The sequence below is a fragment of the Sebastes fasciatus genome, chromosome 2 (assembly GCF_043250625.1).
Source record: "Sebastes fasciatus isolate fSebFas1 chromosome 2, fSebFas1.pri, whole genome shotgun sequence".
NCBI classification, from domain to species: Eukaryota; Metazoa; Chordata; class Actinopteri; order Perciformes; family Sebastidae; genus Sebastes; species Sebastes fasciatus.
This window is the reverse complement of record NC_133796.1, coordinates 25,725,370-25,749,596: the sequence shown is the minus strand read 5'-3', so window position 1 is coordinate 25,749,596 and position 24,227 is coordinate 25,725,370. Positions and strand designations below refer to the sequence as shown.

The window sequence follows — 24,227 nt, the reverse complement described above, 5'->3', positions numbered from 1 at the left end:
ACTTCCTGGAGTTTTGTTGACACGGTGAGATTGCCACGCAACCAGCGGAGACTCAACAGGCCATTTTGACACTTTGGTTTTTGCACGGACGGTGTGTTAGGATATTATTTTCACTATCACGGTGAATGTGTGGAAGACTCATTTTTTAGGCTGGCATGATTCGTATCAAGAGCCAAACCAATACTGGATTTTTGAGGTTGTTACCGATATCATTATTTGATCTATATCAACTTTTTTTTTTTTACATAGACACACAACAGAAACAAACATTTCTGATAAGGATTTCTGTTCTTTTAAAGGTGCTAAATTTGATATCTAGAGCATTAATCCAGCATCAAACAACTATTTGCTATGTAACGATATAGAGGAGTAATGTCTACCTGAGCAGAGGATGAAGTCACTCTCCCTCTGAGTGTGTTGTAATCTGAGCTTCCCTGTGCTTTGTTGACATAGCCGGGCCAGCTGCGTGCCTTTTAGTGCCTGTGAGCGTGCCCCACTGGCTAGCTCACTTAGTTAGGTTTAGGGAAAGATCGCGGTTTGGGTTAAAATAACTCCAAAAGTGGCGTAACTTAAGTACGGAAGTTACGTGATAAATAAATCAACGTTTTGGCGCTCTTTATACATCCTGGTTCACGATTACGTGGATTACATACAAATTCATTTTGTGGGATATTTACGGTACACAGGATTTTTCATCTTTCAAATTGTCTCAGAAACGTGTGTAAATTCTGAAATTCAGAGCATGTTTTATTGGCTTCAAAATGTTTGTTGTGTTGTAATCAAAAGCTTTTCCATAATGGACGAGTCCATCAGGCCTCATTCTTTTGAAATAGAAACTGGACAATGTTTTGATTATTCTGTTTTAATTTTCCAAAATAATATACAGTGAGGTTCGTCTGTATTTTAAAAATAAATCACATTATATAAACTAAAATAAATATAATTGGGAGTTATGAAAACAATCTCACCAAAAGGTCCATTTAGTAGCTGCACTGGAGCTTTTGAAATGTCCAAGGGGCAATCTCTGTCTGCCGATGAAGATCATGTAATTTGATCGAAAGCTCGAAAACAGCTACTAAATTGACCTTGTGTTGAGCTTGTTGCCTTGGCTGCTTTTTCCACGGTCGAGAATGAGCTTTGAAGTTTAAGTAGATGTTACGTGATGATTTTCCAGTTGGTTTGAGTGTAACTCCAAAAACACACTTTATTAAACCTTCATTTAACCGGACAAGGGAAAGAGAAAGTTCACACACTCACACCTGGTAGCTGCCCAGTATGCAGTCTAACACTATTGTTACTGAACAGTTGGGACGCCGGTGACTCGGTGCAGCAGCACTTTGACAGTTGCTGTTGAGGCAGAGCAGAGAGTGTTGCTTCCCTACGCAGCTTTCGTCAGTCAGTCCGGGGATTTCAGCCGCCAGCCTCCAAGTCACGAGCCTCCACCTCCTCTGCAGGCGGCTGCTGTTGTCTTTTATATCAGACGACCAGTAAAAGAGCTAAAACTCTTGACCCGTCCATTCCTGGGCGCCCACAAGTGCTTAAGCAGATAAAGATTATATTCCTCACATAGGCATTTTGGTATGGGGGTCAGGAAATAGGGCTTTTACATAAAAACATTGAAAAAACTGTTTTGTTTTAAAGCTGATATGAGCTTGGGTTGCTGAACCTTGTCTGACTGTGTATTTTTAAGTTGGCTTACACTGGATTTTACAGCAAAGTATTTACAATGATTAGTGGTTATACTGGAAACTTATACACTGAGGAACCCTTTGCTCTTTCAAAGTATAAAAAGATATTTGTGGTCCAGTTCAGAAATCCATTACAAGGTCAACAGCCGTGTGCTGCTTCAGTCCACCTCACTGGTGTCAGACTGAATCACACAGTAGTGAATATCTGTACTCACAATCTACCACCTACCTCCTCAGTATGCACGCAATACTGCTGTGGAATGACTTCTGTACATCTGCAAGCTATAAAAATCCCCACACCCTCGGTATTTCACCAGTGTGGTCGTCTTTTCCGTCATATTTTTTCGTTACATTACGGTATGCCTGACTTCTCGAAGGCATTGTGGCATGCAAATAGGACTATTAATGACCAGAGTCACCATATAAGTGTGAACCATTGCACTCCAAATGCAGACGAGACTTAAATGTTAAATTGTTTCTCCTTTCCTCGTAGAGTTCGGCAGAAAAAACGTGAAGGAGAGACAATCATGAAATATGAACATCTCTGTCGACGTGTGTTACATGTATGCGCTGCGTTGAAGGTCAGTGCCTCGTACTTCTACCGTGCAATATTTTGGCTGATCATAAAGGGGCTACCATTTGCAGAGTTGCCGTGCATGCAAAATTTCAGGTCACTACCACTGGGAACCAATAATGCCTTTGGCTAAGCAACAAGATGCAAATACATCCATTCAAATTCGTACCACTCCGTACACATTCGAGCTTACACAAACACTCGCACACAATCTCGTCTAAGAGCAAAGTACATTGCATTAATTTCAATCATGAATAAGTTACAGTCCTGGGGCGATATTTGATCTGAGAGTTCAGATCCATATTTCTGGGATTTTGCTGTCCAAGAAATGCCACTTATCAAAGATATTCTAGATGATTTAAATCCAAATTTTGTATTTACCCTCCTTGTTGCTTACTGTAGTTTGGCACCCTCTCAGTCCAGTGGCACGGCCAGATTATTATAAAGCTAGAGGCAGACAGGCAGCATCCTCCACTGGTGCAGACGGAGGTTAGTCAGAGTTAGGAGATCAATGCACTTGTATGTCACACCCAGAGCTCCAAATGTTTCCCCTCAGGCACTAGAGACAGAGTTTACATAGTCAGCTGGTGTTAAACTGGTAAGACGGATGATAGAAACCCTCAATATCACACCACCAGCACATTCACTCCAATTTCAGCCTGCCAAGCCACTGGGGCAACCCAAATATCATCCATCCTGACACTGTCCGTCACACTATACATAGAACGGGCGAAATTAGCACAAACGCAGCGCTCGCCATCAGTGTGAAGTATGGTGGCAGTTGGGCGATTATTTACGGGGCTGCATTACTTTCTGAAGACCTGAGCTCTGAGTCACCGACCGAGCCCGATAATTAATTCCTCACTCCGCAGAAATATTATGAAGCTGCACGACAGAATGACAGATGTACAGTGAGAAGCACATTGTCAACAGGGTGACTGGATTTAAGCTATTTTGACTGGTTCATTATGTTTTTATGTAAATGAATGAAGACTTTATATAGGTGGCAGTTTATTTTTTACAAGCTACACTTTGTCTGACTGTTAAAGCTGCAGTGGGTAGAGATGGAGCAAATATGATTAAACTAAGTTATTTTTATAAAACGGTCACTATATCCTGACAGTAGTGCATGGGACAGGTAATCTGAAAAAGATCATGTGCCTCTGTGTCCTCCCGTGCTCCTAATGGCATCTGCAAGATTTCACAGACCGGAGGAAAACAACCAATCAGAGGCGAGCTGGAGCCTGCGGTCTCTGAGCAGCTGTCAATCACTAACAAACTCTGATCAAACGGTCAAACTAGGCAGCGCTGATCAAATATGAATCAATATTCCGTTACTGTAATGCCTATTTCTCACCTCTAATGTTTTCAGAAACATCTTGTAGTGTACTGTTAAGCTGTAAAATGAGAAGTTTGTGACCCGGCAGCTGTGTTGAGATCTGTTGAGAAAATACCAAGCACCGCCCACCAGCTGGAGATGTTTCTCATTTTACAGCTAAGCAGTACACTACAAGATGTTTCTGAAAACATTTGAGGTGAGTTGGAGTTCGCCAGTGATTGACAGCTGCATCTGTTGAATGAACAGCCAATAGGAACGCTCTCTCTCTCTCTGAAATGACCTGTGATTGGCCAAAGTCTCCGGTCACAGGCTATATTTTTTAAAGCCTGAAAACAGAGCCATGAGGAGGTGCAGAAGTCTAGTTTTCTCTCAGAACACTTGAATTACAATATGCTGAAAGGTTATCATGGAAATGTTGCCCAATGATGCCAAAAACATTCTGCCTACTGCAGCTTTAATCCAGGAGACATGAGGTGCAGTAGTTTGATAGTGTGTAATCAGAGTATTTGTTGTTTTCTGTCTGCTCTTTGTTTGTCCCAGAGCTCAACTTCCTGTAGATACAAGAGGTAGCGAGGGTGGGGGGGGATACACTGGGATCTGACAGTAAGAGATAACCTGCCATCAGCAGGCCTTCTATTTTTAACCGCAGGTACTAGTAACTCATGACGTGGGGCTCTTGTTATCAATATTTATGGAACAAAGATTAAGACAGAGCAATGATACACATAGCCGTCCTCGCTTAATAGTTGTCATTACGGCGACGGGGAAGGAAAGTGCTGATAGACTCAAAATTTTACATTTTAGTAATGATTCCAGAGACCAGACAGGGCCCAAATGTAATTAGCAGATGCAAACAGAGAAGTATGATGACTGCAGTGTTAAAATGGCTTTAACAATCCATTTTTTTTGGTGATTAATGTTGTACAGTTGTCATTTGAGAAGGTGGAGCTAGGATTCATTTGCTTTTATAGGCAGATTGTTGGATTAAATCACATTTTACAGGCCGCTTTGGAAGTAAAGACAGTTTCACAAAACACAGAGTAATAACAACAAGTGGTAATGAGCTAACCACTAAACAGCGACTATTCCTGCTATTATTCTTACATCTTACTTTGCTCTGTTTACTAATGAATATCAAGATCTATACCAATCTCAGTCTTTCTTTACAGGCCACAGAGATGTGTAATGGTGCACATTCATCTCCATATTTATCCCACGGTGCAGCCCGTTGGCTACACATTTTAATAACACTCCCTCTGCCAAAATATATTTCCACTCAAACACTTAAAAGTTCCAAGAGTAAAGCTCAAAAGAGGTGAAGTATCTTGGCAGACCGTGGAGCAAAATGCCATGCAGTCATATGCAGCCCAGGGGATGAAGTGATTGATCTGTGACCTCGGACTCAGCCATAAGATATTGTGGTGAAGAGTGCGGGGGAGGGCATGGATAGTGGAAAAGGGACGAGCATGAGTCAGTAACAGAGTCTGCGAAAAGCTGTGGGAGCAGAGGAAGTGTTAACAACATCACAAGTAGGAGCAAGTCAAGTTACCACGTCAGGAAGCAAAAAGGAACCGGGAGTAGGATGATGGTAGGAGCCCGAGAGATGATGGGACACATACATCTTGATCATTTCATCATGTGATGCAAAGGAAGGAGGATTGTTCATCCACAGCATGCTGTGATTCGTGTTACCTCTCTCTTTACGTCACTCCCTTTTATTAGTAGCCTGTAATGAGTAACCACCATGTGAAAAGCCTACATTTACAAAGGAGTTCAAGGATGATAAGCTATGTGTGAATCTCAAGTCAAGCACTTGTTGCCTGTATGGTACATGAAAAATCTTTTTTTTTCTGGGCAAATAATAATTGTGATTTCTAATTTTATCTGATTATGCCATCTTGTGTCTTTGAGACAGAAATGTATTGACACAAAACTGTAAAGAAAATACGTTTCTTTTTTTTCTTCTTGGCCACTGCCTCTACAAAGCAAGATGACAGAGTACATGCGTAGTCAGACCAAATTAGAATCAACTATGTTTGCCAAGAAAAGACTTTTTGAATGTGTCAGAAGTTTTGGTTGGTACAATATTGACAAGTGACACTGACAACACAGAAACTTGCATGTTTTTTTTTCCTCTCTAAAGTCACAGATGACATATTCAAATCAGTGCATTTTTTTAGTACACACATGATGATGAAAAGGTGCCAGGGGTGTCATGTCTGAATGACACCTTTAACGCTTTGTTTGTTCTGTATTGTGAAAGAAAGTCCAAGGATGTGTCAGATTGGTGCTTATTGGTTCCTCGCAGACGCACGCCTACAGGTTCCAATAACGCGCCACCCATGCAGCGTGATTTCCATAAACTATGACCACAAAAAAAAAAAAAAAATCATTTATACCAACAAGAAATGACACTTTTTCCTTACAAACACTCCTCTAGAGAAAGTTTTGGGTTTGCTGGCAAAGAGTCAGACAACATCTCACCTATTACTCATGTTACTTAGTACATTTGGGGCTTCACTTGCAAGCGCAGCGCTTCGTCACTGCATAACAATCAGATGGCTGAGTGTTGGCAGAAGCAACTGATGGAATTTTACTGAAAAAACAGATTCGATCTTCGAACTTCCAGATATTCCAGAACGAAAAAAGTATCATTCTTTGGCTTCTTTTTAAACGTTCTGTTCTGTAATCTCTCGCTTCTGGAGGACGTGGATTAACTTTTTTATATAAACTGATATATCTATCCGGGGGAAAATACGCAGTATATCAGAATTTGACAATGTAAGTATATATGTGAGAGTGTTTTTTTATCCTGCAAACAAAAAAACAAAAAAAGCAGAGGGGGGGTTTCTTTTTTTTTGAGCAGCAACAAGTTCCTCAAAGAACTTGACAGGCACACAGACACAGGGGCGCTATTTTAATGTGATATTATAATGCAGACAAAAAGCGACTTTTGTGTTGTGGAAAAAACATCTTTAAATGACCAGTTTATGCGTAATAGGCCTATATGGCACTTCTCCAAAAGAGGGAGTTAACAGTCTATAACACAAAAACACGTGAATATGGAAGAAGTTTTGATGTATTGGATGCAGATTGGTAAAGATTTGAGTCAGTGAACGAGCGATCAGTGTCAGGAGGAAGCTGATGGTGTGTCCCCATAAACTTGGATTTGCCAGTCGCTTATTTCAATCACGTAAGACCCCTAATGGCGTTGACCGGGCGAGGGTGTTACGTATATATCTCTACAAGCTTTTTTTCTGACAAACCGGGATGCTTGTTGATATTTGTCTTTATTATACTGTAGAGCCACCAAGGTGTTGCCTATAAGAGAGTTTGTTTTTAAAGCACGCCCGACATTGCAAAGGGTTATTAGATTCATAAGTCAGCGAAGTGGTGGGCGATATCTACTGAGCACAGCAGAAGTTCTCCTATGATGACTTCAAACAAGACACATTACCTACCAGCATCTGTTGGAGTGAGTGGATATTAAACACACTTCTATCTCCAGGACAGCGTGTAGGGGGAAAAAATAATGGTAAGTAGCAAATGGAAACACAACAACAGCATATATATATATATATAAGGATGATTAGCAGTAAATAGTCGGTGCTTGGCTGTTTAGTCTGGCATTTTGCTGGAAGGGTTGGACTCAGTGGCTCTACTTGAGAAACTCAGGATATCGAGATGTCTGGTGATGTTGACAAAAGCTTGTGTGGAGAGGGGGAAAAAAAGATTGTGTGGCATTTTTCTTCTTCGGCTCAGGATTATTATGCCGGTACAGTGAGAGGAGAGAGGTAAGGAAATGTTATGTCTGCGCGCAAATGTGTGGATGTGATGTGAGTCTTTGGCAGTGAGGGGCTTTATATTTTATGCATGTATGTATGTTCTTTTTGTGTGCGATGGGTGAGGGGGAAAAAGCAACATGTGCCACTTACCTGTGACACTTTACATTAAGAACAATAGGGATCAGTATCAGCGGTGTCATTTGGCGTTGGAGAGGAGAGTGGATTTTTTTTTTTTTTTTTTTTGAGAGGCGACTGTACACTGAATTGAACCGGCGTTTTTGTGTGATATATAGGTGCTGTTATCTGGGAAGGAAATGTCCGACCAACATGTGATCAAATATTAACAGGACTGGTTTTGGCAAAAGGGGGGGTGATACACGTGACAAGACGAAAGAAGGGGAAGCAGCAGAGTTAAAAAAAAAAAAAAAAGAAAAGAAAGAAAAAATAAGAAGCAGTTTTTAAAGTGGGCACTCAAACAAAAAAGTATAGATATTGTGTTGGCCCCCTCATAGTTACCCTGGCTGTGTTATGCTTTCAGCACGTTGGACAGAGGCACCGGAGTCGTGCATGGACTAAACCGACGAGTGGACGCCAACTCTCTTTCTCTCTCTCTTTCCAAACAGACCCCCCTTTTGCCAAACCTGGGATTGTTTTTTCAACTTTTTGGTAAGCTTTATTCTGAGGAAAGCCTGTGGTCTGAAAGAGAGGATATAAAGAGAGGAGGAGGAAAAAAACAGAATAAAAAAAGGAGAAAAAGAAAGAAAGAAAAGAGCTTGCCATTTAAAAAGAGAAGCTATAATATTTTTTTTTCTAGAGTATATTTGTGAAAGTTGAAATGTTAGGCTCGTCTGGTCTTGTGCACACCACATTGTCGGTAAGCCCCCCCACACTGCGTTAAACTTTGGGACATGCAAGTCTTGGTCGCGGAGATCTAACCACGCACATAGTGGTTGTCAGCCCTTGTAAAGGTAAGAGCACAATCCAGTGTTTTTTTCATGTCACTCTTTTTGTTCCCTGTCGTCTTTATATACTGGGCTTTTTCTTCTTCTTCTGGCTTCTTCTTTTTATTCTCAAATGAACTTCGGCTTTATAAAACTATACACAGCATGCAAACCTTCCTTCCTTCCTTTCCTTTCGCCTTAGCATTGTGTGTTTCATTGTGTGACCGAAATAACTCCGAGATGAAATCCGATCCAGGTGAACCAATATCTTTGTTTCTAAAAATTGAAGTGATATTTATAGAGGATCGGTGCGTGCACATTCATATATATAGTCTTTGAGTCATGGATGGGAAGCGTTTCAATTCGCAGCATATTTCGTGCTTGGGATATTTATTTTAAACATGCTTTTTTTGGAGCGTTTTCTTTTTTGTGTTGAGTTTCCGAACAACATGCCTGCTGCAACATAATTTGCGTAATCGTTGCGTTGTGCCTAATCATGCTCCCAATATGGGACTTAAGACGCTGCAGTGATGCTTTCCAGTCTGCACGAAGAAGAGCTGGAGTACTGATGATGCATATGATGCAAAATGTGAGAGAAAAAAACCCTCCATCTATCTATCTATCTATCTGTCTATCTATCCATCTATTTCTATTTGGTGCTTATTTTTCTTGTTTGCTTTGCTGCATTCATGTTTTGTCTTGATGTCAAACCCTCTGGATTTTGTTATCGACCAAAAATAGCCCTACTCTTTACCCCTCCACCCTCCTCCTCCTCCTCCTCCTCTTCATCCCTCCTCCTCCTCCCGTCATCGCCATCAAATCACTTGTGTTTTTACTACGACCGCTCCACGGTTTCATTCATAAGGTGCTTTTCACTTCACCTGCTACCCCCCCTCCCCCCCTCTTTTGTCCGCACACTGCCTCTCTGTGTGTCGACCTGTCTGTCTGTCAGGCGACTAAATGAATAATGGAAAAATTAAAATTAAATTCTTAATCGTACTCGACTTGGTGTAATTTAGTTTCTTCGCCGGAGCGCGTTTCTCCTTTATACAGTATATATATACAAATTGTTCTATTATTATTTCCTGTGTTAAAATTACAATAAAGATGGGCGTGGTCAGAGAGCATCCACTGACAGATGTTATGGCTGAGTGTGATGGAGGCAGATAAGATACGCAATTGTTCTGGAGGCACATCGATTTTTTCTTTCTTTTTTTATTCTTTTTTTTATTCCAAATTAAAGGCACGCGTAAAAAAATGTGCCACGTGAGATTTTTTTAGATGATCATCACACAAAACTCTGGGATTTTTATTTCTCTGCTCTCCTTGGAGGACTTGTAACCTTAAAAATTGGTCTCGCACCGATGCAGAAACGGTGGATATTGTCTATTTCCTCTCTCTCTCTCTCTCCTCCTTCTCTCTCTCTCTCGTCTTCTTTTTTTTCTTCCTCTGGTCAAAGATTTAAGATTTTCTGATCCAAGACGAAGCAAAAACAACTGCAAGAGAAGAGAGAAAAGCCCCAACGCCCACTGGCAGTCCTGTTTTAATCAAGGCTCCTCTCTTTGCAGGCTGCGTTTTACAAATAAATACTCCACAAAAAAACGAATATATCCAGTATATAAATTCATAATTGCATTTGAATTGTGGGATTTCTTCTCCAGCCGGCGTTTTGCGCTCAGTTTACCCCTCCAATGTGCATAATGCGCGCGGATCGGTTTCTGCATATTAGAGGCTATTAGTCCTCATTTGATATGACAGTGAAACCCAAATAGATCATATTACTTATTAGGCTGCCCGACATTCATAAAAATGCTCCTATAATAAACGCTGCGTCGCAACTATAATAGACACGTTTCCGGCTCATTATTACCACAAAAGCGTTTATTGCGCAAATTATAAGCAATCATAAATTAATCTAACGAAACGATACGAGTTGATATATAAGATCAGGAAAAATTGTGATACTTTAAAGAAATATTTGGCCCTTTTTTATATTCACAGAAGAGATTATTTTTATTGTAGCATCTTTTCCTATGTGTGTTTATAAATATAATCTTTTTTTCGCAGAATGTCTATTTTCTGGCCATGTAGCAGTATTTTTAATATTATTATTATTATTTTTTTCTCTTACTGAGACGTGGGATTATGATGGTGTGGGCGTGGGCGTGTTGGGTGGAGGAGGAGGAGGAGGGATGAGGAGCGGAGGCGGGTTAGGAGGGGTCTGTGGGGTGGCACGACACACTTTGTATGTATGAAGGTTTTTTTATAGCACTTTTCTGCAATGTACGTCAGCGGATCAGTCCATAAATGGGGCTGCGTGTGTTTGTGTGCGGGCGTGCGCCTGCGTGCGCTCGCCGCTTGTGCGTGCGTCTCCGCGTGTGTTATCTTTACCGAGAATCTCCCTTTTCTCTCTCTCTCTCTCTCTCTCTCTGTCTCTCTGTCTCTCTCTCCATCTCTCTCTCTCTCTCTCTCTGCTCTCTCTCTCTCTTTCTCTCTCATCTCTCTTTCTCTCTCTCTGTCTCTCTCTCTCTCTCTCTGCACTCTCAGCTCTGCAGAGTTGAGGTGGGCGTCAATAACAAACCTGATGGTAGGTTTCATTGCAAAAAAAAAAAATCAGATGAAATTCTTTTTCTGTCTATTTAACGAAAAAAAAGAATAAATGCATTCCGCAGAAATCCGGATTAACACTAATATTATACAATGTGCTTTTTCTTCCCATAATGTAAATGTTGGCCTTTCTTTGTGTGTCGCTTTTTTTTCGATCAATTCGTGCGCTTTGAGAGGGAGCTAAAGGGATTTGGCTCAAATCTGGTTTCGAATTAAGGATTTTCTTTTAATATCAATAATGAGGTGTTGTCTCTTTAATAAAACCGGGTTGGCATAGTTTTTTTTTTTTACCATTTCATTCATGAAATGTAATAACTATGTCTATTTATCCAAGGGGATGTTAAATTATAAATAGGCTATTATTGATTATTTCGGGCTATAGATGGCGACTCGCAGCTCGAAGCGCGTCACGATATCGCACTATTTTGAGCGAAAAAATTCATCATCTTCATCATAATGATGGAGATGGAGGCTCCATCTACCGCCGCCGTCGCTGCTGCTGCTAATGCTTAAGTCACCACCATCACCATCACCATCTTCATCACCAACACCTTCATCCAATTAACAGGCTTGTTTAAACAAGTTCTGGCAGGAGGCTGAACCTTTAATTATTATTCGTCACAGTGGCGTGATTGTGATTTCTACAGTGATGGAGCCCACGTTGAGTTATTAATACTCAGTTATTGTGACTGTAAAGACATCTTATACTGTCGGACCACTGCGGGACTACAAGCATGTGTGCGTGTGTGTGTGTCTGTGTGTGTGTGTGTGTGTGTGTCAGCATGTGAACATGCAGCACTGAGCAACTTCCCATAATAATAAAACATATATTTTGTATTTCCTCATGTCAGATTAACTATAAAAGCATGGTTTGGACTTCCTTATAGGTTGCATTTTTCCAAGAAAAAAAACTAAATTTCTTTGCCTTATTTGTTATGAGATGTATCTGCAGCTGCATATGGTGGCAGGATATGTCATATTAAACCAAAGCAGGAGGCATATTCAAGCCATTGATTTAGTTTCCTAACAGCCTCATTTGTGCAGCAAATGAAAACTGCCTGGCTTTCTGGAGTCTACTCATAATAACAAATATTTCAGCATTTTCCAAGTAATTTTGTGGCATGATTGGTGTGTTTTCATTCAGCAGTGAACCATGCAAAGGTTATTGATGCTGTGGTGATATTGGATTGGGGGGGGAGGAAGAGGAGGAAGAAGAGGGAGAAGGAGGAAGAGGGGGGGGAGGTATGAGCCAAGAAAAGAGACAGACAGAGACAGAGACAGAGAGGCTTAATAGGCTGTGGAGTGATTTGCAGTCTGTGCCACTATAGAAATAATGTATCAGCTGTATGAGGATGTGGAGGGAGGAGTGTGTGTATATGGTCCTCTGTTTCTGCCTGATGATTACAATAAAGGTTATTCTCATCACAGGAGGGATGACATTAACTCCTCGCTCCCTCAGTGCTTATAAAAGGCCTGTACTGGCTTTACCTGCTTACCAGTCTGGAGTTTTCTCAACTGTTCTCCAGCTTCGCCCCTCTGTCTCGTTTGACGTCATCCGACCTCATACAAAATGCTTTCTCAGTTGACGCGTTTGCTTCTCGAAAAAGGAGGAATGCAATTTCACTTTGATCAAAATGCCCCCGTCGCCTTCCTTTATCCCCCAGTGAAAATGACATTTCACAAAATGTCATTTTGTCCCGCGTTACACGGTTCCTCTCTCGGCACAAGGAGGCATAATTCTACTTGTTAAGTGAAGCTTTCGGCAGTGCGGACCTGTCAGCATCGTGCTGCATTTTGGCAAGAGAAGCCTTGAAAGGTTATACAAGTGTGTGTCGTGTTGTCAGCTCCTGTGGTTGTTTCTTCTTTCTGCTTGCACAAAACAGGCGAAAAGGTTGTGAAAGATGTATGGAGAGACTTATACCCAACTGTTACTGCCACTCATGTGTGTTTGGACCAGGAATGGGGTTGATTAAAACCTGTAGAAATGTGCCACATAACATGAACTCCTCAGATAGTTTGAATCGTTGTGTTGAGAAATGTTAAACCTAAAGAAATGTTACGCCTCAGTCCAGATGAAATAGATGTTTTCAGAAAGACTCCTGGTTGCCATGCTTCTGTTTGACCCCTCAATGGAGGTCAAACATACCCTGCTCACAACTCCCTTTTTTGCTCCCAGCTACATTTTATTCACTTCATTCAGAAATCCAGTCCTCACATGCAAGCCAAAAGACTTCTCTTGATACGCCACCTTCAGTTGTGTTGTATTAGCAGAAATGAGAGAGACCATGTTGTTGTTTTTGCTCCTCTAATGAGATGCCAAGTGATTTATTTATGAATTACTTGTTTGGAACAGCCCCCTTGTGCAGTGTGCATTTTTTTTTTATCCTCTTTGGAGTCATGTCGCTCAGTGATTGCTGATGCAACTCTTTGTCATCCAGAGTTTGCCCTCACCTCCTGTGAGCCTTCGGGGAGGGCTATATCTATCTTGGCATGTCCCCGGGTGTGTTGGAGGTGGGAGTGACTCATTAAGCAGGTGTGAGCATCCACTCCCATACTGCTACATGCCAAACAAGAGCTCTCTCCAGCTCATAAGCTCGTGCAGGGGAAGAATCATGATGGCAATATAGCAAACACATCACAATAAATCTTTGCACTGGACCGGGGCCAAGTCACAAGGATAATGAGCTGCTATTTCCCCATTATGCTCACTCTTGTATTCATCAGAGGTGGAGTTTCCAAGCGTTCATCACCCATTGAAAGGTTGTGGCTCCACTGACGTTTTTATTTGAATTTCTGCATTATAAAAAGGGAATGAATTGTTCCCAGTTTGTTCCCCGACGAGAGGGGAAACAAGAGCATCAACAAGCAAAAAGCTCTGTTGTATAGGCCTATATCATTTAAATGTTTAGCTGACATTTGGTAATAATAACCTGTGAAAAGCTGGTTACTACACTGCAGAGCACATGCAGGGGAGTCATCCATCTGTTGTGGAGATGGCTCACTTTAAAAAGCAAAGGGAGAATTTTCACTAAGTTCACATCTTTGTCAGCCTTCAGTTGCCTGTTGCAATCCAAATGTTTTAACACCGCTTACAAAATGATAAGATGATATTATTTTATTTTTATAGAAATGACTCACATCATATAGAGGACATTATATGAGAAGATTGTGGGCTATATCAAGGATGTATAGGATACCTAAATGGTGGGGAAAGCATTCACTTTCCATTCAAATACCTTCTTTTTCATTTTTCACATCTTTGTCAGCCTTCAGTTGCCTGTTGCCATCCAAATGTTTTAACACCGCTTACAAAAGATGATATTTGTTTATTATAGAAATGACTCACATCATATAGAGGACATTATATGAGAAGATTATATGTTTTAAAACCGCTTACAAAATGATAAACCTCCTCTAAAGATGACATTTGTTTATTATTATAGAAATGACTCACATCATATAGAGGACATTATATGAGAAGATTGTGGGCTTTATCAAGGATGTAGGATGCCTAAATGGTGGGGAAAGCACTCACTTTCCACTTTCCACCTTCTTTCCTAAAGCATATTTTGATATAAAGCACACATCCTCCTCACTATACCTGCAGACCAGTGCAAGAATATTTTTAAATTCTCTGAATATCTAATTTTACACAAATAGGCCACCTCTAAATGGCACGCAGCGTTATCACGACTTGTTACGCACAAACCTTCAAAATAAAACCATGCTGCCACCTCTTTGGCCTCAGTGAGTGAGCGAAATACGGAAGAGGAAGAGTCTTGGCTGGTGCTTTACATACTGCCAGACATGATGATGGTGTGTGTGAATGCAAGGCTGCAACACGGTATATATGCGGACAAACAAAAAAGGCACATTACGCACGCTGAAAGCTGCATTAATAGTTCCGCCTCGAGGCTGTTTAAACAGGAGTTTGGCGGCGACCAGTCAGCCAGCAGCAGGTCACATGTTGCAGCGTCATTGTGTAGTAAAGTTACTGTAGTTGCAAAGAGGCTCCTCATCTCTCTCTCTCTCTCTCTCTCTCTCTCTCTCTCTCTCTCTCTCTCTCTCTCTCTCTCTCTCGTGCTGCTGCTGCTGCTGCATGCGACAACTTCAGTTTCAGACGATCTCCACAGGAGCCGTGCAGCAGCCATGGGAGTGCATTACCTCAGCCATGCAATTTCCACCATCAATAATTTAATCTATTTGCTCCAAAGCTGAAGAAGATATATCCTGAAGCTTGTCGGAGGAGAGGAGAGAGTATACACAGAGAGAGAGAAAGGAAAAAAATATCGCTTAAAGTAATTTTATTTACTCAGGGAGTTGTTTCCAAAACATCCCAGACAGATGACACTACTGTCCTGTTGTTGAATGGTCTGTTTTACGACTGGGCAGTAAAAAAGGTATGTGTCTTGCTTGTTTCTCTGTTTGTTTTACGCACTTTTGGCGTTGTTTGATGCTGCTTGAGAAAAAGACTGAAGTGTGTGCATATATGTGTGTGTGTGGAGGGAGGAGGAGGATAGGAGGAAGAGGAGGATGAAGAGGAGGAGGAGGAGGGGGGTCTAAAAGTAGCTCGATCAAGTCCGGTTCTCCTGCGAACAGACAGCCCGAGAGGGGATATGTGTAACCTTATCCTCCTGTTCATTAATAAAAAACGGAGTTATTATGTTGATTGGGTTTCCAGCTAGAGGAGAGCACGAGCTCAGCAGATGTAATCTCGAGAGGGAGAGAGAGAGAGAGAGAGAAAGAGAGAGAGAGAGAGAGAGAAAAAAAAAACCACCCCACTGTTGTTTCATTATTAGCAGCCGGAGCAAACTTGTTATTAGTATTTCTCGTAAGTACCCAAAGTGGGAACCAATCCAGCAGTGTGTGAAATCAGTCAAACATTTAACAACTTAGCAACTTTCTGCCCATAAACAACTAACTCTTTGTTCAGGGTGTGAGTATATACAGTATATTATAAACAAAACTCCAGACAGTTTGTGTGTAAGGTTGTTTTGGAGGAGGAAAAAAAAAAAAACTTTGATGAACTCATTAAGACTTTATAGGAAACCTGAGACCTAAACGCCCAAACTACGTGGGCCAACTTACATGGATCTACTTCTTCTTCTTGGTGTTGTGTTGTGCTCGCACTTGAATCTTCAAATTACTGGCCAGAATGATTAAAAAAAAAAAAGTCCCCATTTATAGTGTGGTGGAAAGCTGGCTCGGTTTTGACAGCTCCGTGTGAAAATATCTGGATCATAGCAGTGCACACGTAGACGATGGTTTAATGATGTACTCTGCGAAAAAATGCACATCAGGGGCCAACATTTACTGTCAGAGTTGGTGACTAAACAGCTTATAAGTGAACTTTACTGCGCAGCCTCCAATTACGCACAACCCAAACTGGCTGTGCGTAAAAAGGATCTATCTATCCATCTATCCATCTATCCATCTGTCCATCTATCCATCTATCTATCTATCTGTATATCCGTCTATCAGTCTATCCATCTATCCATCTATCAATCTCTCTATCCATCTATCCATCTATCTATGTTTCTATCTATCTATCTATCTATCTATCCATCTATCCATCTATCCATCCATCCATCCATACATACATATATACATATATACATCTATCTATCCATCCATCTATCCATCTATCTATCTATCTATATATATATATATATATATCTATATATCTATCTATCTATCCATCCATCTATCTATCTATCCATCTATCCATCCATCTATCTATCTATCTATTTATCTATGTATCTACAGTATCTATCTATTTATCTATCTATCTATCTATCTATCTATCTATCTATCTATCTATCTATCTATCTATCTATCTATCGTGTTTCACAAGAGGGAGAAAATTGAAGGATCTCTTATTATTTCACGGTCTCACCTGCCATCTAGTGCACAAAGTGTGGAACTGCAGCTCAGTTAGTTTGGAGCTCTGAGACTGCTGGTTATTTTAGTGGTTAGGTGTCAGAGTTGGTGATTCATGGGTTAAAATGAACTAAGATTCTAATTGGAAATTTCAGAGGAGTGCTGATAAACGCTGATAAAGTTTTGCACATTCCAGGTGTCGCCTCAGTGCCTGTGTGTTGTTGCTTGCTGGAAGTCTTTCACTTGTCCACTGTTGCTCTCAGTGTGGGAGGGAGGAAACTCATTTGGATAGCACGGATCACTCAGCAGCTATTTGAATGTCTGTGGCGGTGGCCGGGGTTGGCCTGGAGGCCAGGTATAATCCCTCCGTGATGCTCATCTATTACTAAACGTGCTCTGAAACTGTGTCAGATTGAAAACAGATCTCAAGGAAGCGGGCTCCCACATGTGTCAGCCATTACTGCAGACAACTCTAATTGCCTTTTTTTTTTTTACTTAAGTGATGCATTGTGGCACACAAGAGGTCCTCAGGTAGACATTTTGATATCATGTGCTGCATGTTTTTTCCTCTGAGCATTGTGTGCCGTACATGTTGAACGTGACAAAACATGTTGCTAGGTAAATAGCTCACATGATTCTTGAGGAATTGCACAAAAGATGCCCACAGAGAGCGACCGTTGCTATAGGTCACACATTTCTATTCAAATGTAGTGGGCACATTTTTCCCTCTTTCATCTCTCCTGTTTGATGTTTATTTTCCCTCCTAACGGTTCCTAAGATATCATGCTTGTGAAGATGAAGCCATAAAGTGTGCTGACATGTGCAGGGAGGCTGGGGAACATTACTGATTGTGTAATAATACCAGTCCTTTCATGCTTTAGAGACACTTTTCAGCATCTGTCAAAGGAGGCATTTATCACTTTAATCCCCACCTGGCACAAAGAGTAAATGTGAGGGTAAGTTACATATCCACCACCATGCAGCCGCGCGCTCAGAGCAGATGAACAGGTGGTCATCTAGAAAGCCAAACAACTCACCTGCTCCTATTGTTCTGGGTGTGTTGTATGGGATAAAGGCGTGTTATTGCAGGCTTTATCTTCTCTGTTATCTCATGTTAAGTGATTTAGGGTCAAAAGATCTGTCATACTTGGACACTTGGTTTATTATGTGACACGTCTGGATTGGTGGGGATCTATCTGGATTTTATTTAAAGATGATATTTTAAACAATAACACAAGATAAAAGATGAAAGAAGTGGCACTGTGCCCAACCACCTCTTTGTGTGAGATATTTTCAACCAGTCGTCACAGAGCTGGTCCAGAGGCTCTGAGAGAAAGTACATTTTATTCCAAACATTCCTCCATATGTAGTCCCTCCCCCGCTTTATTATTCATGCTCATTGTGTTAACTCGCAAGCCGCTTTTTCATTAACTGCGAAATCCAGCAGTGCACATAAAATGTTCCTTCACTGGATGTATAAAACAAGAGCAAACCAATCAGTTGTCACATTTAGCCTCCAGTAGATATAAGCCAGAGATCCTCCACCGGTCCCACAGCAATTAAATGATTCATTGGCTTTATCGCATTTTAACAGGATGTTGATTGAGAGCATAAGCCATATTGATTGTCCTGATGGAAACAGGAAATCACAGAGATAGAAATAAAATCATTTTGTTGTTCCCGGTGTGAGGGTACCCGGGGGAGCGGCATGCAATTGCACACTGTTGAGTGGCATTACCCCCAGCAACCTCCTCCCCTCCACTCTCTCCCCTATGGAGACCTGGAAGAGACGTCATCTGTGGTTGTTATGCTGCGAAATGACGCCGGCACTCTCTCCACCCCCTGCTACTGCAATATTACCCCTGTGGTCTGTTACAGAAGATGCAGCACTCCTCGTCTGCACCATTTCCAAGCATGAAGTTTGACGCCTAACAGTAATCAGCTCCTCTGCCTTCATTTCCGTCATGTGGAAGTGGAACCATTTAAGATGCTGATGACGATAATAATATCAGCCTAAATGCATCCTACACATAAAGCTCGTGACTGGCCTCGATCCCGTAAACCTACATGATTTTCTGTGCTGGGAAGCCTCACAGAGATTTCTTGTTATTGGAACCAAAAGCTTAACAACACTGATGGGCTTGATAAGCTTGATAAACAACAGTGTTTACATGAAAAATTGATGATTATCTCCTTATTCTTGGCTTTGTCCTCATTGTTGTTTTAATTGGTGAGAGGAAAAATACCCCCATCTCCCTGCAAACACACACAAGCCAGCCCCTCCCCACGCCCTCCCCCCTAACACACACACACACACACGCACACGCACACACTCTGGTGGTGCACGTCACTGAGCTCTGGGAATGAGTGGCTCATTAAGAAGAAGGATGTGATATTCTGAATAGAGACTGTGAGACTCCCAGCACATCTATTTATAGAGCAGATATCTCTATGGCAGTCACCGTGGTGTTGGTTAATTGCAGCCACGGCCCCTGATACCAATTAAGAATGAAACAAATGCTTTTTAAGGTGGGGTTATCTCGCTCCTCCCTTACTGTAAAGGTCCTGGTGTCCGTCACTGAGCGTAAGGCAGGAGTGTGTTTGCTCGCCGTGTTCTCCCGTATCAAGTTGGGACACGCAGAGTGCAGTCAAAGCCTCGGTCAGGCTATTTTTAAATGAGCCCTCTTGTGGAAAGCAAGATCTAGATTTTCTTTTCATTATGGTTGCTTTTATATCTCGGGCTGTTGGATGTCCAGCAATTCATTGATTTGCAGTGAGTCTTAGAGCTTCTCAAAGGTAAGGGTGTTACAGTATTTCCGCTACACCTGTCTCCCTTTTATCCCCTCCCCTCCCCCTGGCAGTGCTTCGCTTATCTTGTGAGTTTCTCGTCATCGGTACTTCACAGTGCAGTGGAGGATGACACATCTTTCTGTCATTCAATTTCCTCATGACATCCTGTTAGTTCATCCTGCAGTGCTCTCGCCATCCGCCTACCAAAAACAAACAGTGTCCCTCAACAAACTCCTGGTTCCCAAACATGACTGTAATGTTACCTGTCTTACAGCACAGACTCGTTTTTTGTTTTTTTTAAATAGATAAATAATAGTGCAGCAGTTGTGTTTGTTTGACAGAGCAGACACAAACACAACATTTCCTAGTCAGTCAGTCGGTAAGTGCTGTCCACGAGGGTTGATAATGGTGATTTTGTTAGCGGGGTGAAAAGATAATACTCTTCAAACAAACAAAACAAACAAAACCATGTCCTTATGTCAACACATGCACATCCTCGCCAAATTTTGTACCGGCTCACAATTGACCCTCACGTGTTTGGAGCCCAACGTGAATCCATTATCTGCCACCTGTCACTTTTCTTATTAATATATTATACAATCAAACAACTTGCCCTTATACATATAAAGTTTAAGAATATGCAAATCCACTGTGTCCTTTATGAGGTTTAAAAAGTAGGGGAAGGTCTGAGCTTTCATACCTGACAAGTCACCCAGAAGTTCGTGAAATAGTCACGAAATTTAATGTATTGATTCGTTTACATGGACAGGAATTTCAAATTTTTTGGTGATGGTCAGTACAAAATCAATTTGTGTGTAATCCACGTAATTGTGAACTGGGAACAATAAAGAGCAGCGAATGCCGCGTATGGAGAAGTTTGGGATGGGTGGGTCGGTCAAAAGACTTTCCCCCAGGAGACCGGTGTTTGTGTCCTGTGTGAAACCACAAGTCAAAGTTGATTTATTTGCCACGTAACTTCCGCACTTAAGTTACATCACTTCCAGAGTTATTTTAACCTAAACCACGATATTTTCCTAAAGCTAACTAAGTAGTTTTTGTCACGTAACTTCTGTGCTTGAGTTACAGCACTTCCAGTGTTATTTTAGACCAAACCACAATCTTTTCCTAAACCTAACTATGGATTTTTTGTTGATAAACCTAACCAAGTCAATCTTTTCCTAATCCTAACTACGTAGTTTTATTTTTAAAAGACTGGAGCGGAAATTGACACGTGCGTTGTGCTGAGCATCATGACAAAAGAGGGAAATTAGTGTCTATGTACAATAGATTCAATTTCACGACTATTTCACAAACTGCCATGAGACTGTGTTGCGACAAAACAACACAATGATCGAGGCATGAATGACAGCTGTGGCCATTATATATCCTTCTGGAAACACACAACAGTTTAACACAGCAGTAAAAGAAAAGCTCATAAATAATAACAAGCCTGTAAAGGATGTAGTGACATCTATTTGTGTGATCTTATCTTTTGTAATAAGCAATCTCTTTGATGCTCCAGCACAGCTTTCGTGCGCGGCTGCCAACAAATATAAAAATCTAAGCCAGACCTCACATAGGAACAGAGTGATTACAGTGTGCAAACAATTTGAAAACACTGATGACACGGCGCCAAATATCAGTTTAATAAAAAAAACATTTTGTGATTATTCCAAAGCGACGACTGGCTCTCTTTTTGGCTGGCAGAGACAGAAGAGTAGAGGGTGTAAATAAGAAGAAAGGCTCCCATGGTGCATTATGGATCAAGAATAAGCTAAGTTCATTGAAGATGCTCTTTGACTAACGGTCTGGTTCTCTCCCTCCCCACCTCCCCTCTTGTTTCCTGTCTTTCTCTCCCCCCCTTCCAGTTCCACCAGGTTAGAAGAGTGATGACCATCCTGTTCCTTACTATGGTTATTTCATACTTCAGTTGCATGAGAGCTGCGCCCCTGAGAGACGCCCCGGGCATGCGGGGCCACCGGACGGAAGGCTACTTGGGCGCCGCTGCGACGGCCGCACGAGGCCACGGGACTCCACAGAGTGGTGGCGGGCCAGGCCAGCGCGGGGAGCTGCCCTCGCTCACAGACACGTTTGAGCAGGTGATAGAGGAGCTGCTGGAGGTGGAGGGGGAGGCGGCGCAGCTGGGACAGGGGGCTGATAAGAGCCAGGGAGGTGGGGGCCCGTCCTCCGTGGTCACCACGGAGACCAAGGATGTCGACCTGTACGACTCGCGGGTGATGATCAGCAACCAAGTGCCTTTGGAGCCGCCGTTGCTCTTTCTTCTGGAGGAATACAAAAACTATCTGGATGCCGCTAACATGTCCATGAGGGTGCGGCGACACTCCGATCCCTCGCGGCGCGGAGAGCTCAGCGTGTGTGACAGTATTAGCCAGTGGGTGACAGCTGTGGATAAAAAGACGGCAATAGACATGTCTGGGCAGACAGTTACCGTCATGGAAAAGGTCCCTGTCCCCAATGGCCAACTGAAGCAATACTTTTATGAGACCAAATGCAACCCCATGGGGTACACAAAGGAGGGCTGCAGAGGAATAGACAAGCGGCATTATAATTCCCAATGCAGGACAACCCAGTCCTACGTGCGAGCGCTTACCATGGATAGCAAAAAGAAGATCGGCTGGCGGTTTATAAGGATAGACACTTCATGTGTATGCACATTGACCATTAAAAGAGGGAGATAGTGTATAAAATGTATAGATTTTATTGAAGAGTTTAAAAAAGAGAATAAAGAGAAAATATCTATTTGTATATATACATAACAGGGTAAATTATTCCGTCAAATGAAAAATTTTATGGACTGCATGTAAAAAAAGATGAAGTTTATACAGTAAAAGTGATACTACAGTCTATTTATTGAACATATTCATGACCTTGTAAACAATTAAAAAAAATCTGATCAGTCATTTGCGCCCAGTTTAAATTACTATATCACATCCCTCAAGACATTGTGATTTGTTTACGTTGCCAAGAATTAGAAAATGAAGGGAAAAAAAACAACAGGCAAGGAATGAGAGAGGACAGCTCCATCTTCAAAAGCTTGCATGCTGCTTCAATTGTGAATTGAGAAAATTCTCCACTTACAAAAAAGGATACGATGCTGACCAAAAAACACTCCGTTTACATATTCAGCAGAAAAACAATTTTCCTCTCAAGTAATTTATCTGTTTACTGTTCTAAACTTCTCAAGGTAATGTTGGACTTACATACTATGTCAAGGTGCTGTTGTCAAAGCTTTGCTGTTTATTTTTTTATCCCCACCAGAGGAAGATATATATAAAAAGAAGAAATCATATATATATATATATATATATGTATATATATATATATACATATATATATATATAAAATCTATTCATTGACATGTTTCTGGGTTAATATTATTCATTTTGTATGTTGTGAAGTTGTTTGCAATATTAAACTGAAATATTTGAAGAAATAAAAATATAGGCAACTGAAAAACAAAATCAATGTCGATAAAGTTTCAACAGTGCATTTCCAAGCAGGATAAACTTTATTATACAGACAGGCAGGAGGGGAGGAAGGCACAGCGCACACACATACACACACAAACACACACAAATGCTGCCAAAAAACGACCAAATTAAAATCATGAATGACCCAAATGCTCAATACATTTTACAGGCTTCAAGAAACTGTATTTTGAGTCGATGCGTTGCGTAATATATATAAAGCCTGTATTTTTGTAGCTCTTTGATAAGGGAAAAAGTGGAAAAATGCTCCTAAACCACTTCCTGCTCCTCAGCAACACATTACTGACACACACTTACTGCACGGCCTTTGATATTTTGGTGTTTATACACAGGTTTTCAGTGATTTAATTAGTTGTTACTCCAGCTGCACATGTAATACTTCAAGAACTTAACATCACAAGCATAGACTGGTATAAGTAGGCTGCGTTTGACAGTGATGCCTTCACCCACACACACATTTGTGTACATTATAAATAAACACCCAACATTTTCTCATTAGTGCATGGTAATGCCATCTTTAAATCTTCTACAAAAGATCAATCATTGCAGATTTTATGCAGCTGTATATTTAGAAGGAAAAGGCTGGTTTGGTATCTGGGTTAAAAGACGACTGCAACTTCGTATCAAAATCCTCTCCAGCAGATTATAGTGAGCATAGTGAGCTTGCCAAGTCTAGATGCCATAGTTTAAGGTCGCAGTATATAACAATTAAACATGTTCAACTTTGCATCTTAATATCATGAAACAGTTACACATAATATGACATACTTCAGAAAGAGAAGACACTCAAAGCTTCATCGAAAGCTCAAATTTTGTCTTATATTTGTGTCACATGTGACCCAACCACCTCATTTTACTTCTTCATCATCAACCTGAAGGTAAGTGGGACCTCCGAAGACAACCGGATCTGGCATTTTGAGATTTGGAAAACAAATTTCTGAAAAGAGAAAACTTTTTTCATGAGCCGAGGAAAAGATGTTCCACTTCCTTCTCTATTTATCTCGGATCCTCCAGAGGAGGCTGACGAAGACGCTGTGAGTTACTTTTCTTATACAGAAGCTTAGAGAGTCTGTATGCCACCACTGAGGAAGATGACAAGCATGCAGTAGTTTCT

General features: G+C 41.3%; 3 protein-coding genes across 15 annotated transcripts in view; 2 read left to right on the top strand and 1 right to left on the bottom strand.

Annotated features, from left to right (window-relative positions):
- Positions 1 to 24,227, bottom strand: part of slc22a31 (solute carrier family 22 member 31) — a 284,522-nt gene that overhangs the window by 63,884 nt on the left and 196,411 nt on the right. The window lies entirely within an intron of this gene.
- The window catches only part of ist1 (IST1 factor associated with ESCRT-III), a 102,326-nt gene that overhangs the window by 27,666 nt on the left and 50,433 nt on the right, over positions 1 to 24,227 (top strand). The gene's annotated exons all lie outside the window — the stretch shown is intronic.
- Positions 6,181 to 22,525, top strand: bdnf (brain-derived neurotrophic factor). 13 transcript variants are annotated; one of them, XM_074615523.1, is made up of 3 exons: positions 6,181 to 6,382; positions 7,925 to 8,052; positions 21,473 to 22,525. In XM_074615523.1, the coding sequence occupies exon 3, from the start codon at positions 21,494 to 21,496 to the stop codon at positions 22,301 to 22,303; it is 810 nt and encodes a 269-aa protein (XP_074471624.1). In that variant the 5' UTR covers positions 6,181 to 6,382; positions 7,925 to 8,052; positions 21,473 to 21,493; the 3' UTR covers positions 22,304 to 22,525. The 13 variants fall into 13 exon arrangements, with proteins under 13 accessions (XP_074471624.1, XP_074471634.1, XP_074471586.1 ...); XM_074615485.1 differs by having other exon boundaries at positions 6,184 to 6,382; positions 7,925 to 8,354; XM_074615494.1 differs by lacking the exon at positions 6,181 to 6,382 and adding an exon at positions 6,660 to 7,136 and having other exon boundaries at positions 7,925 to 8,354.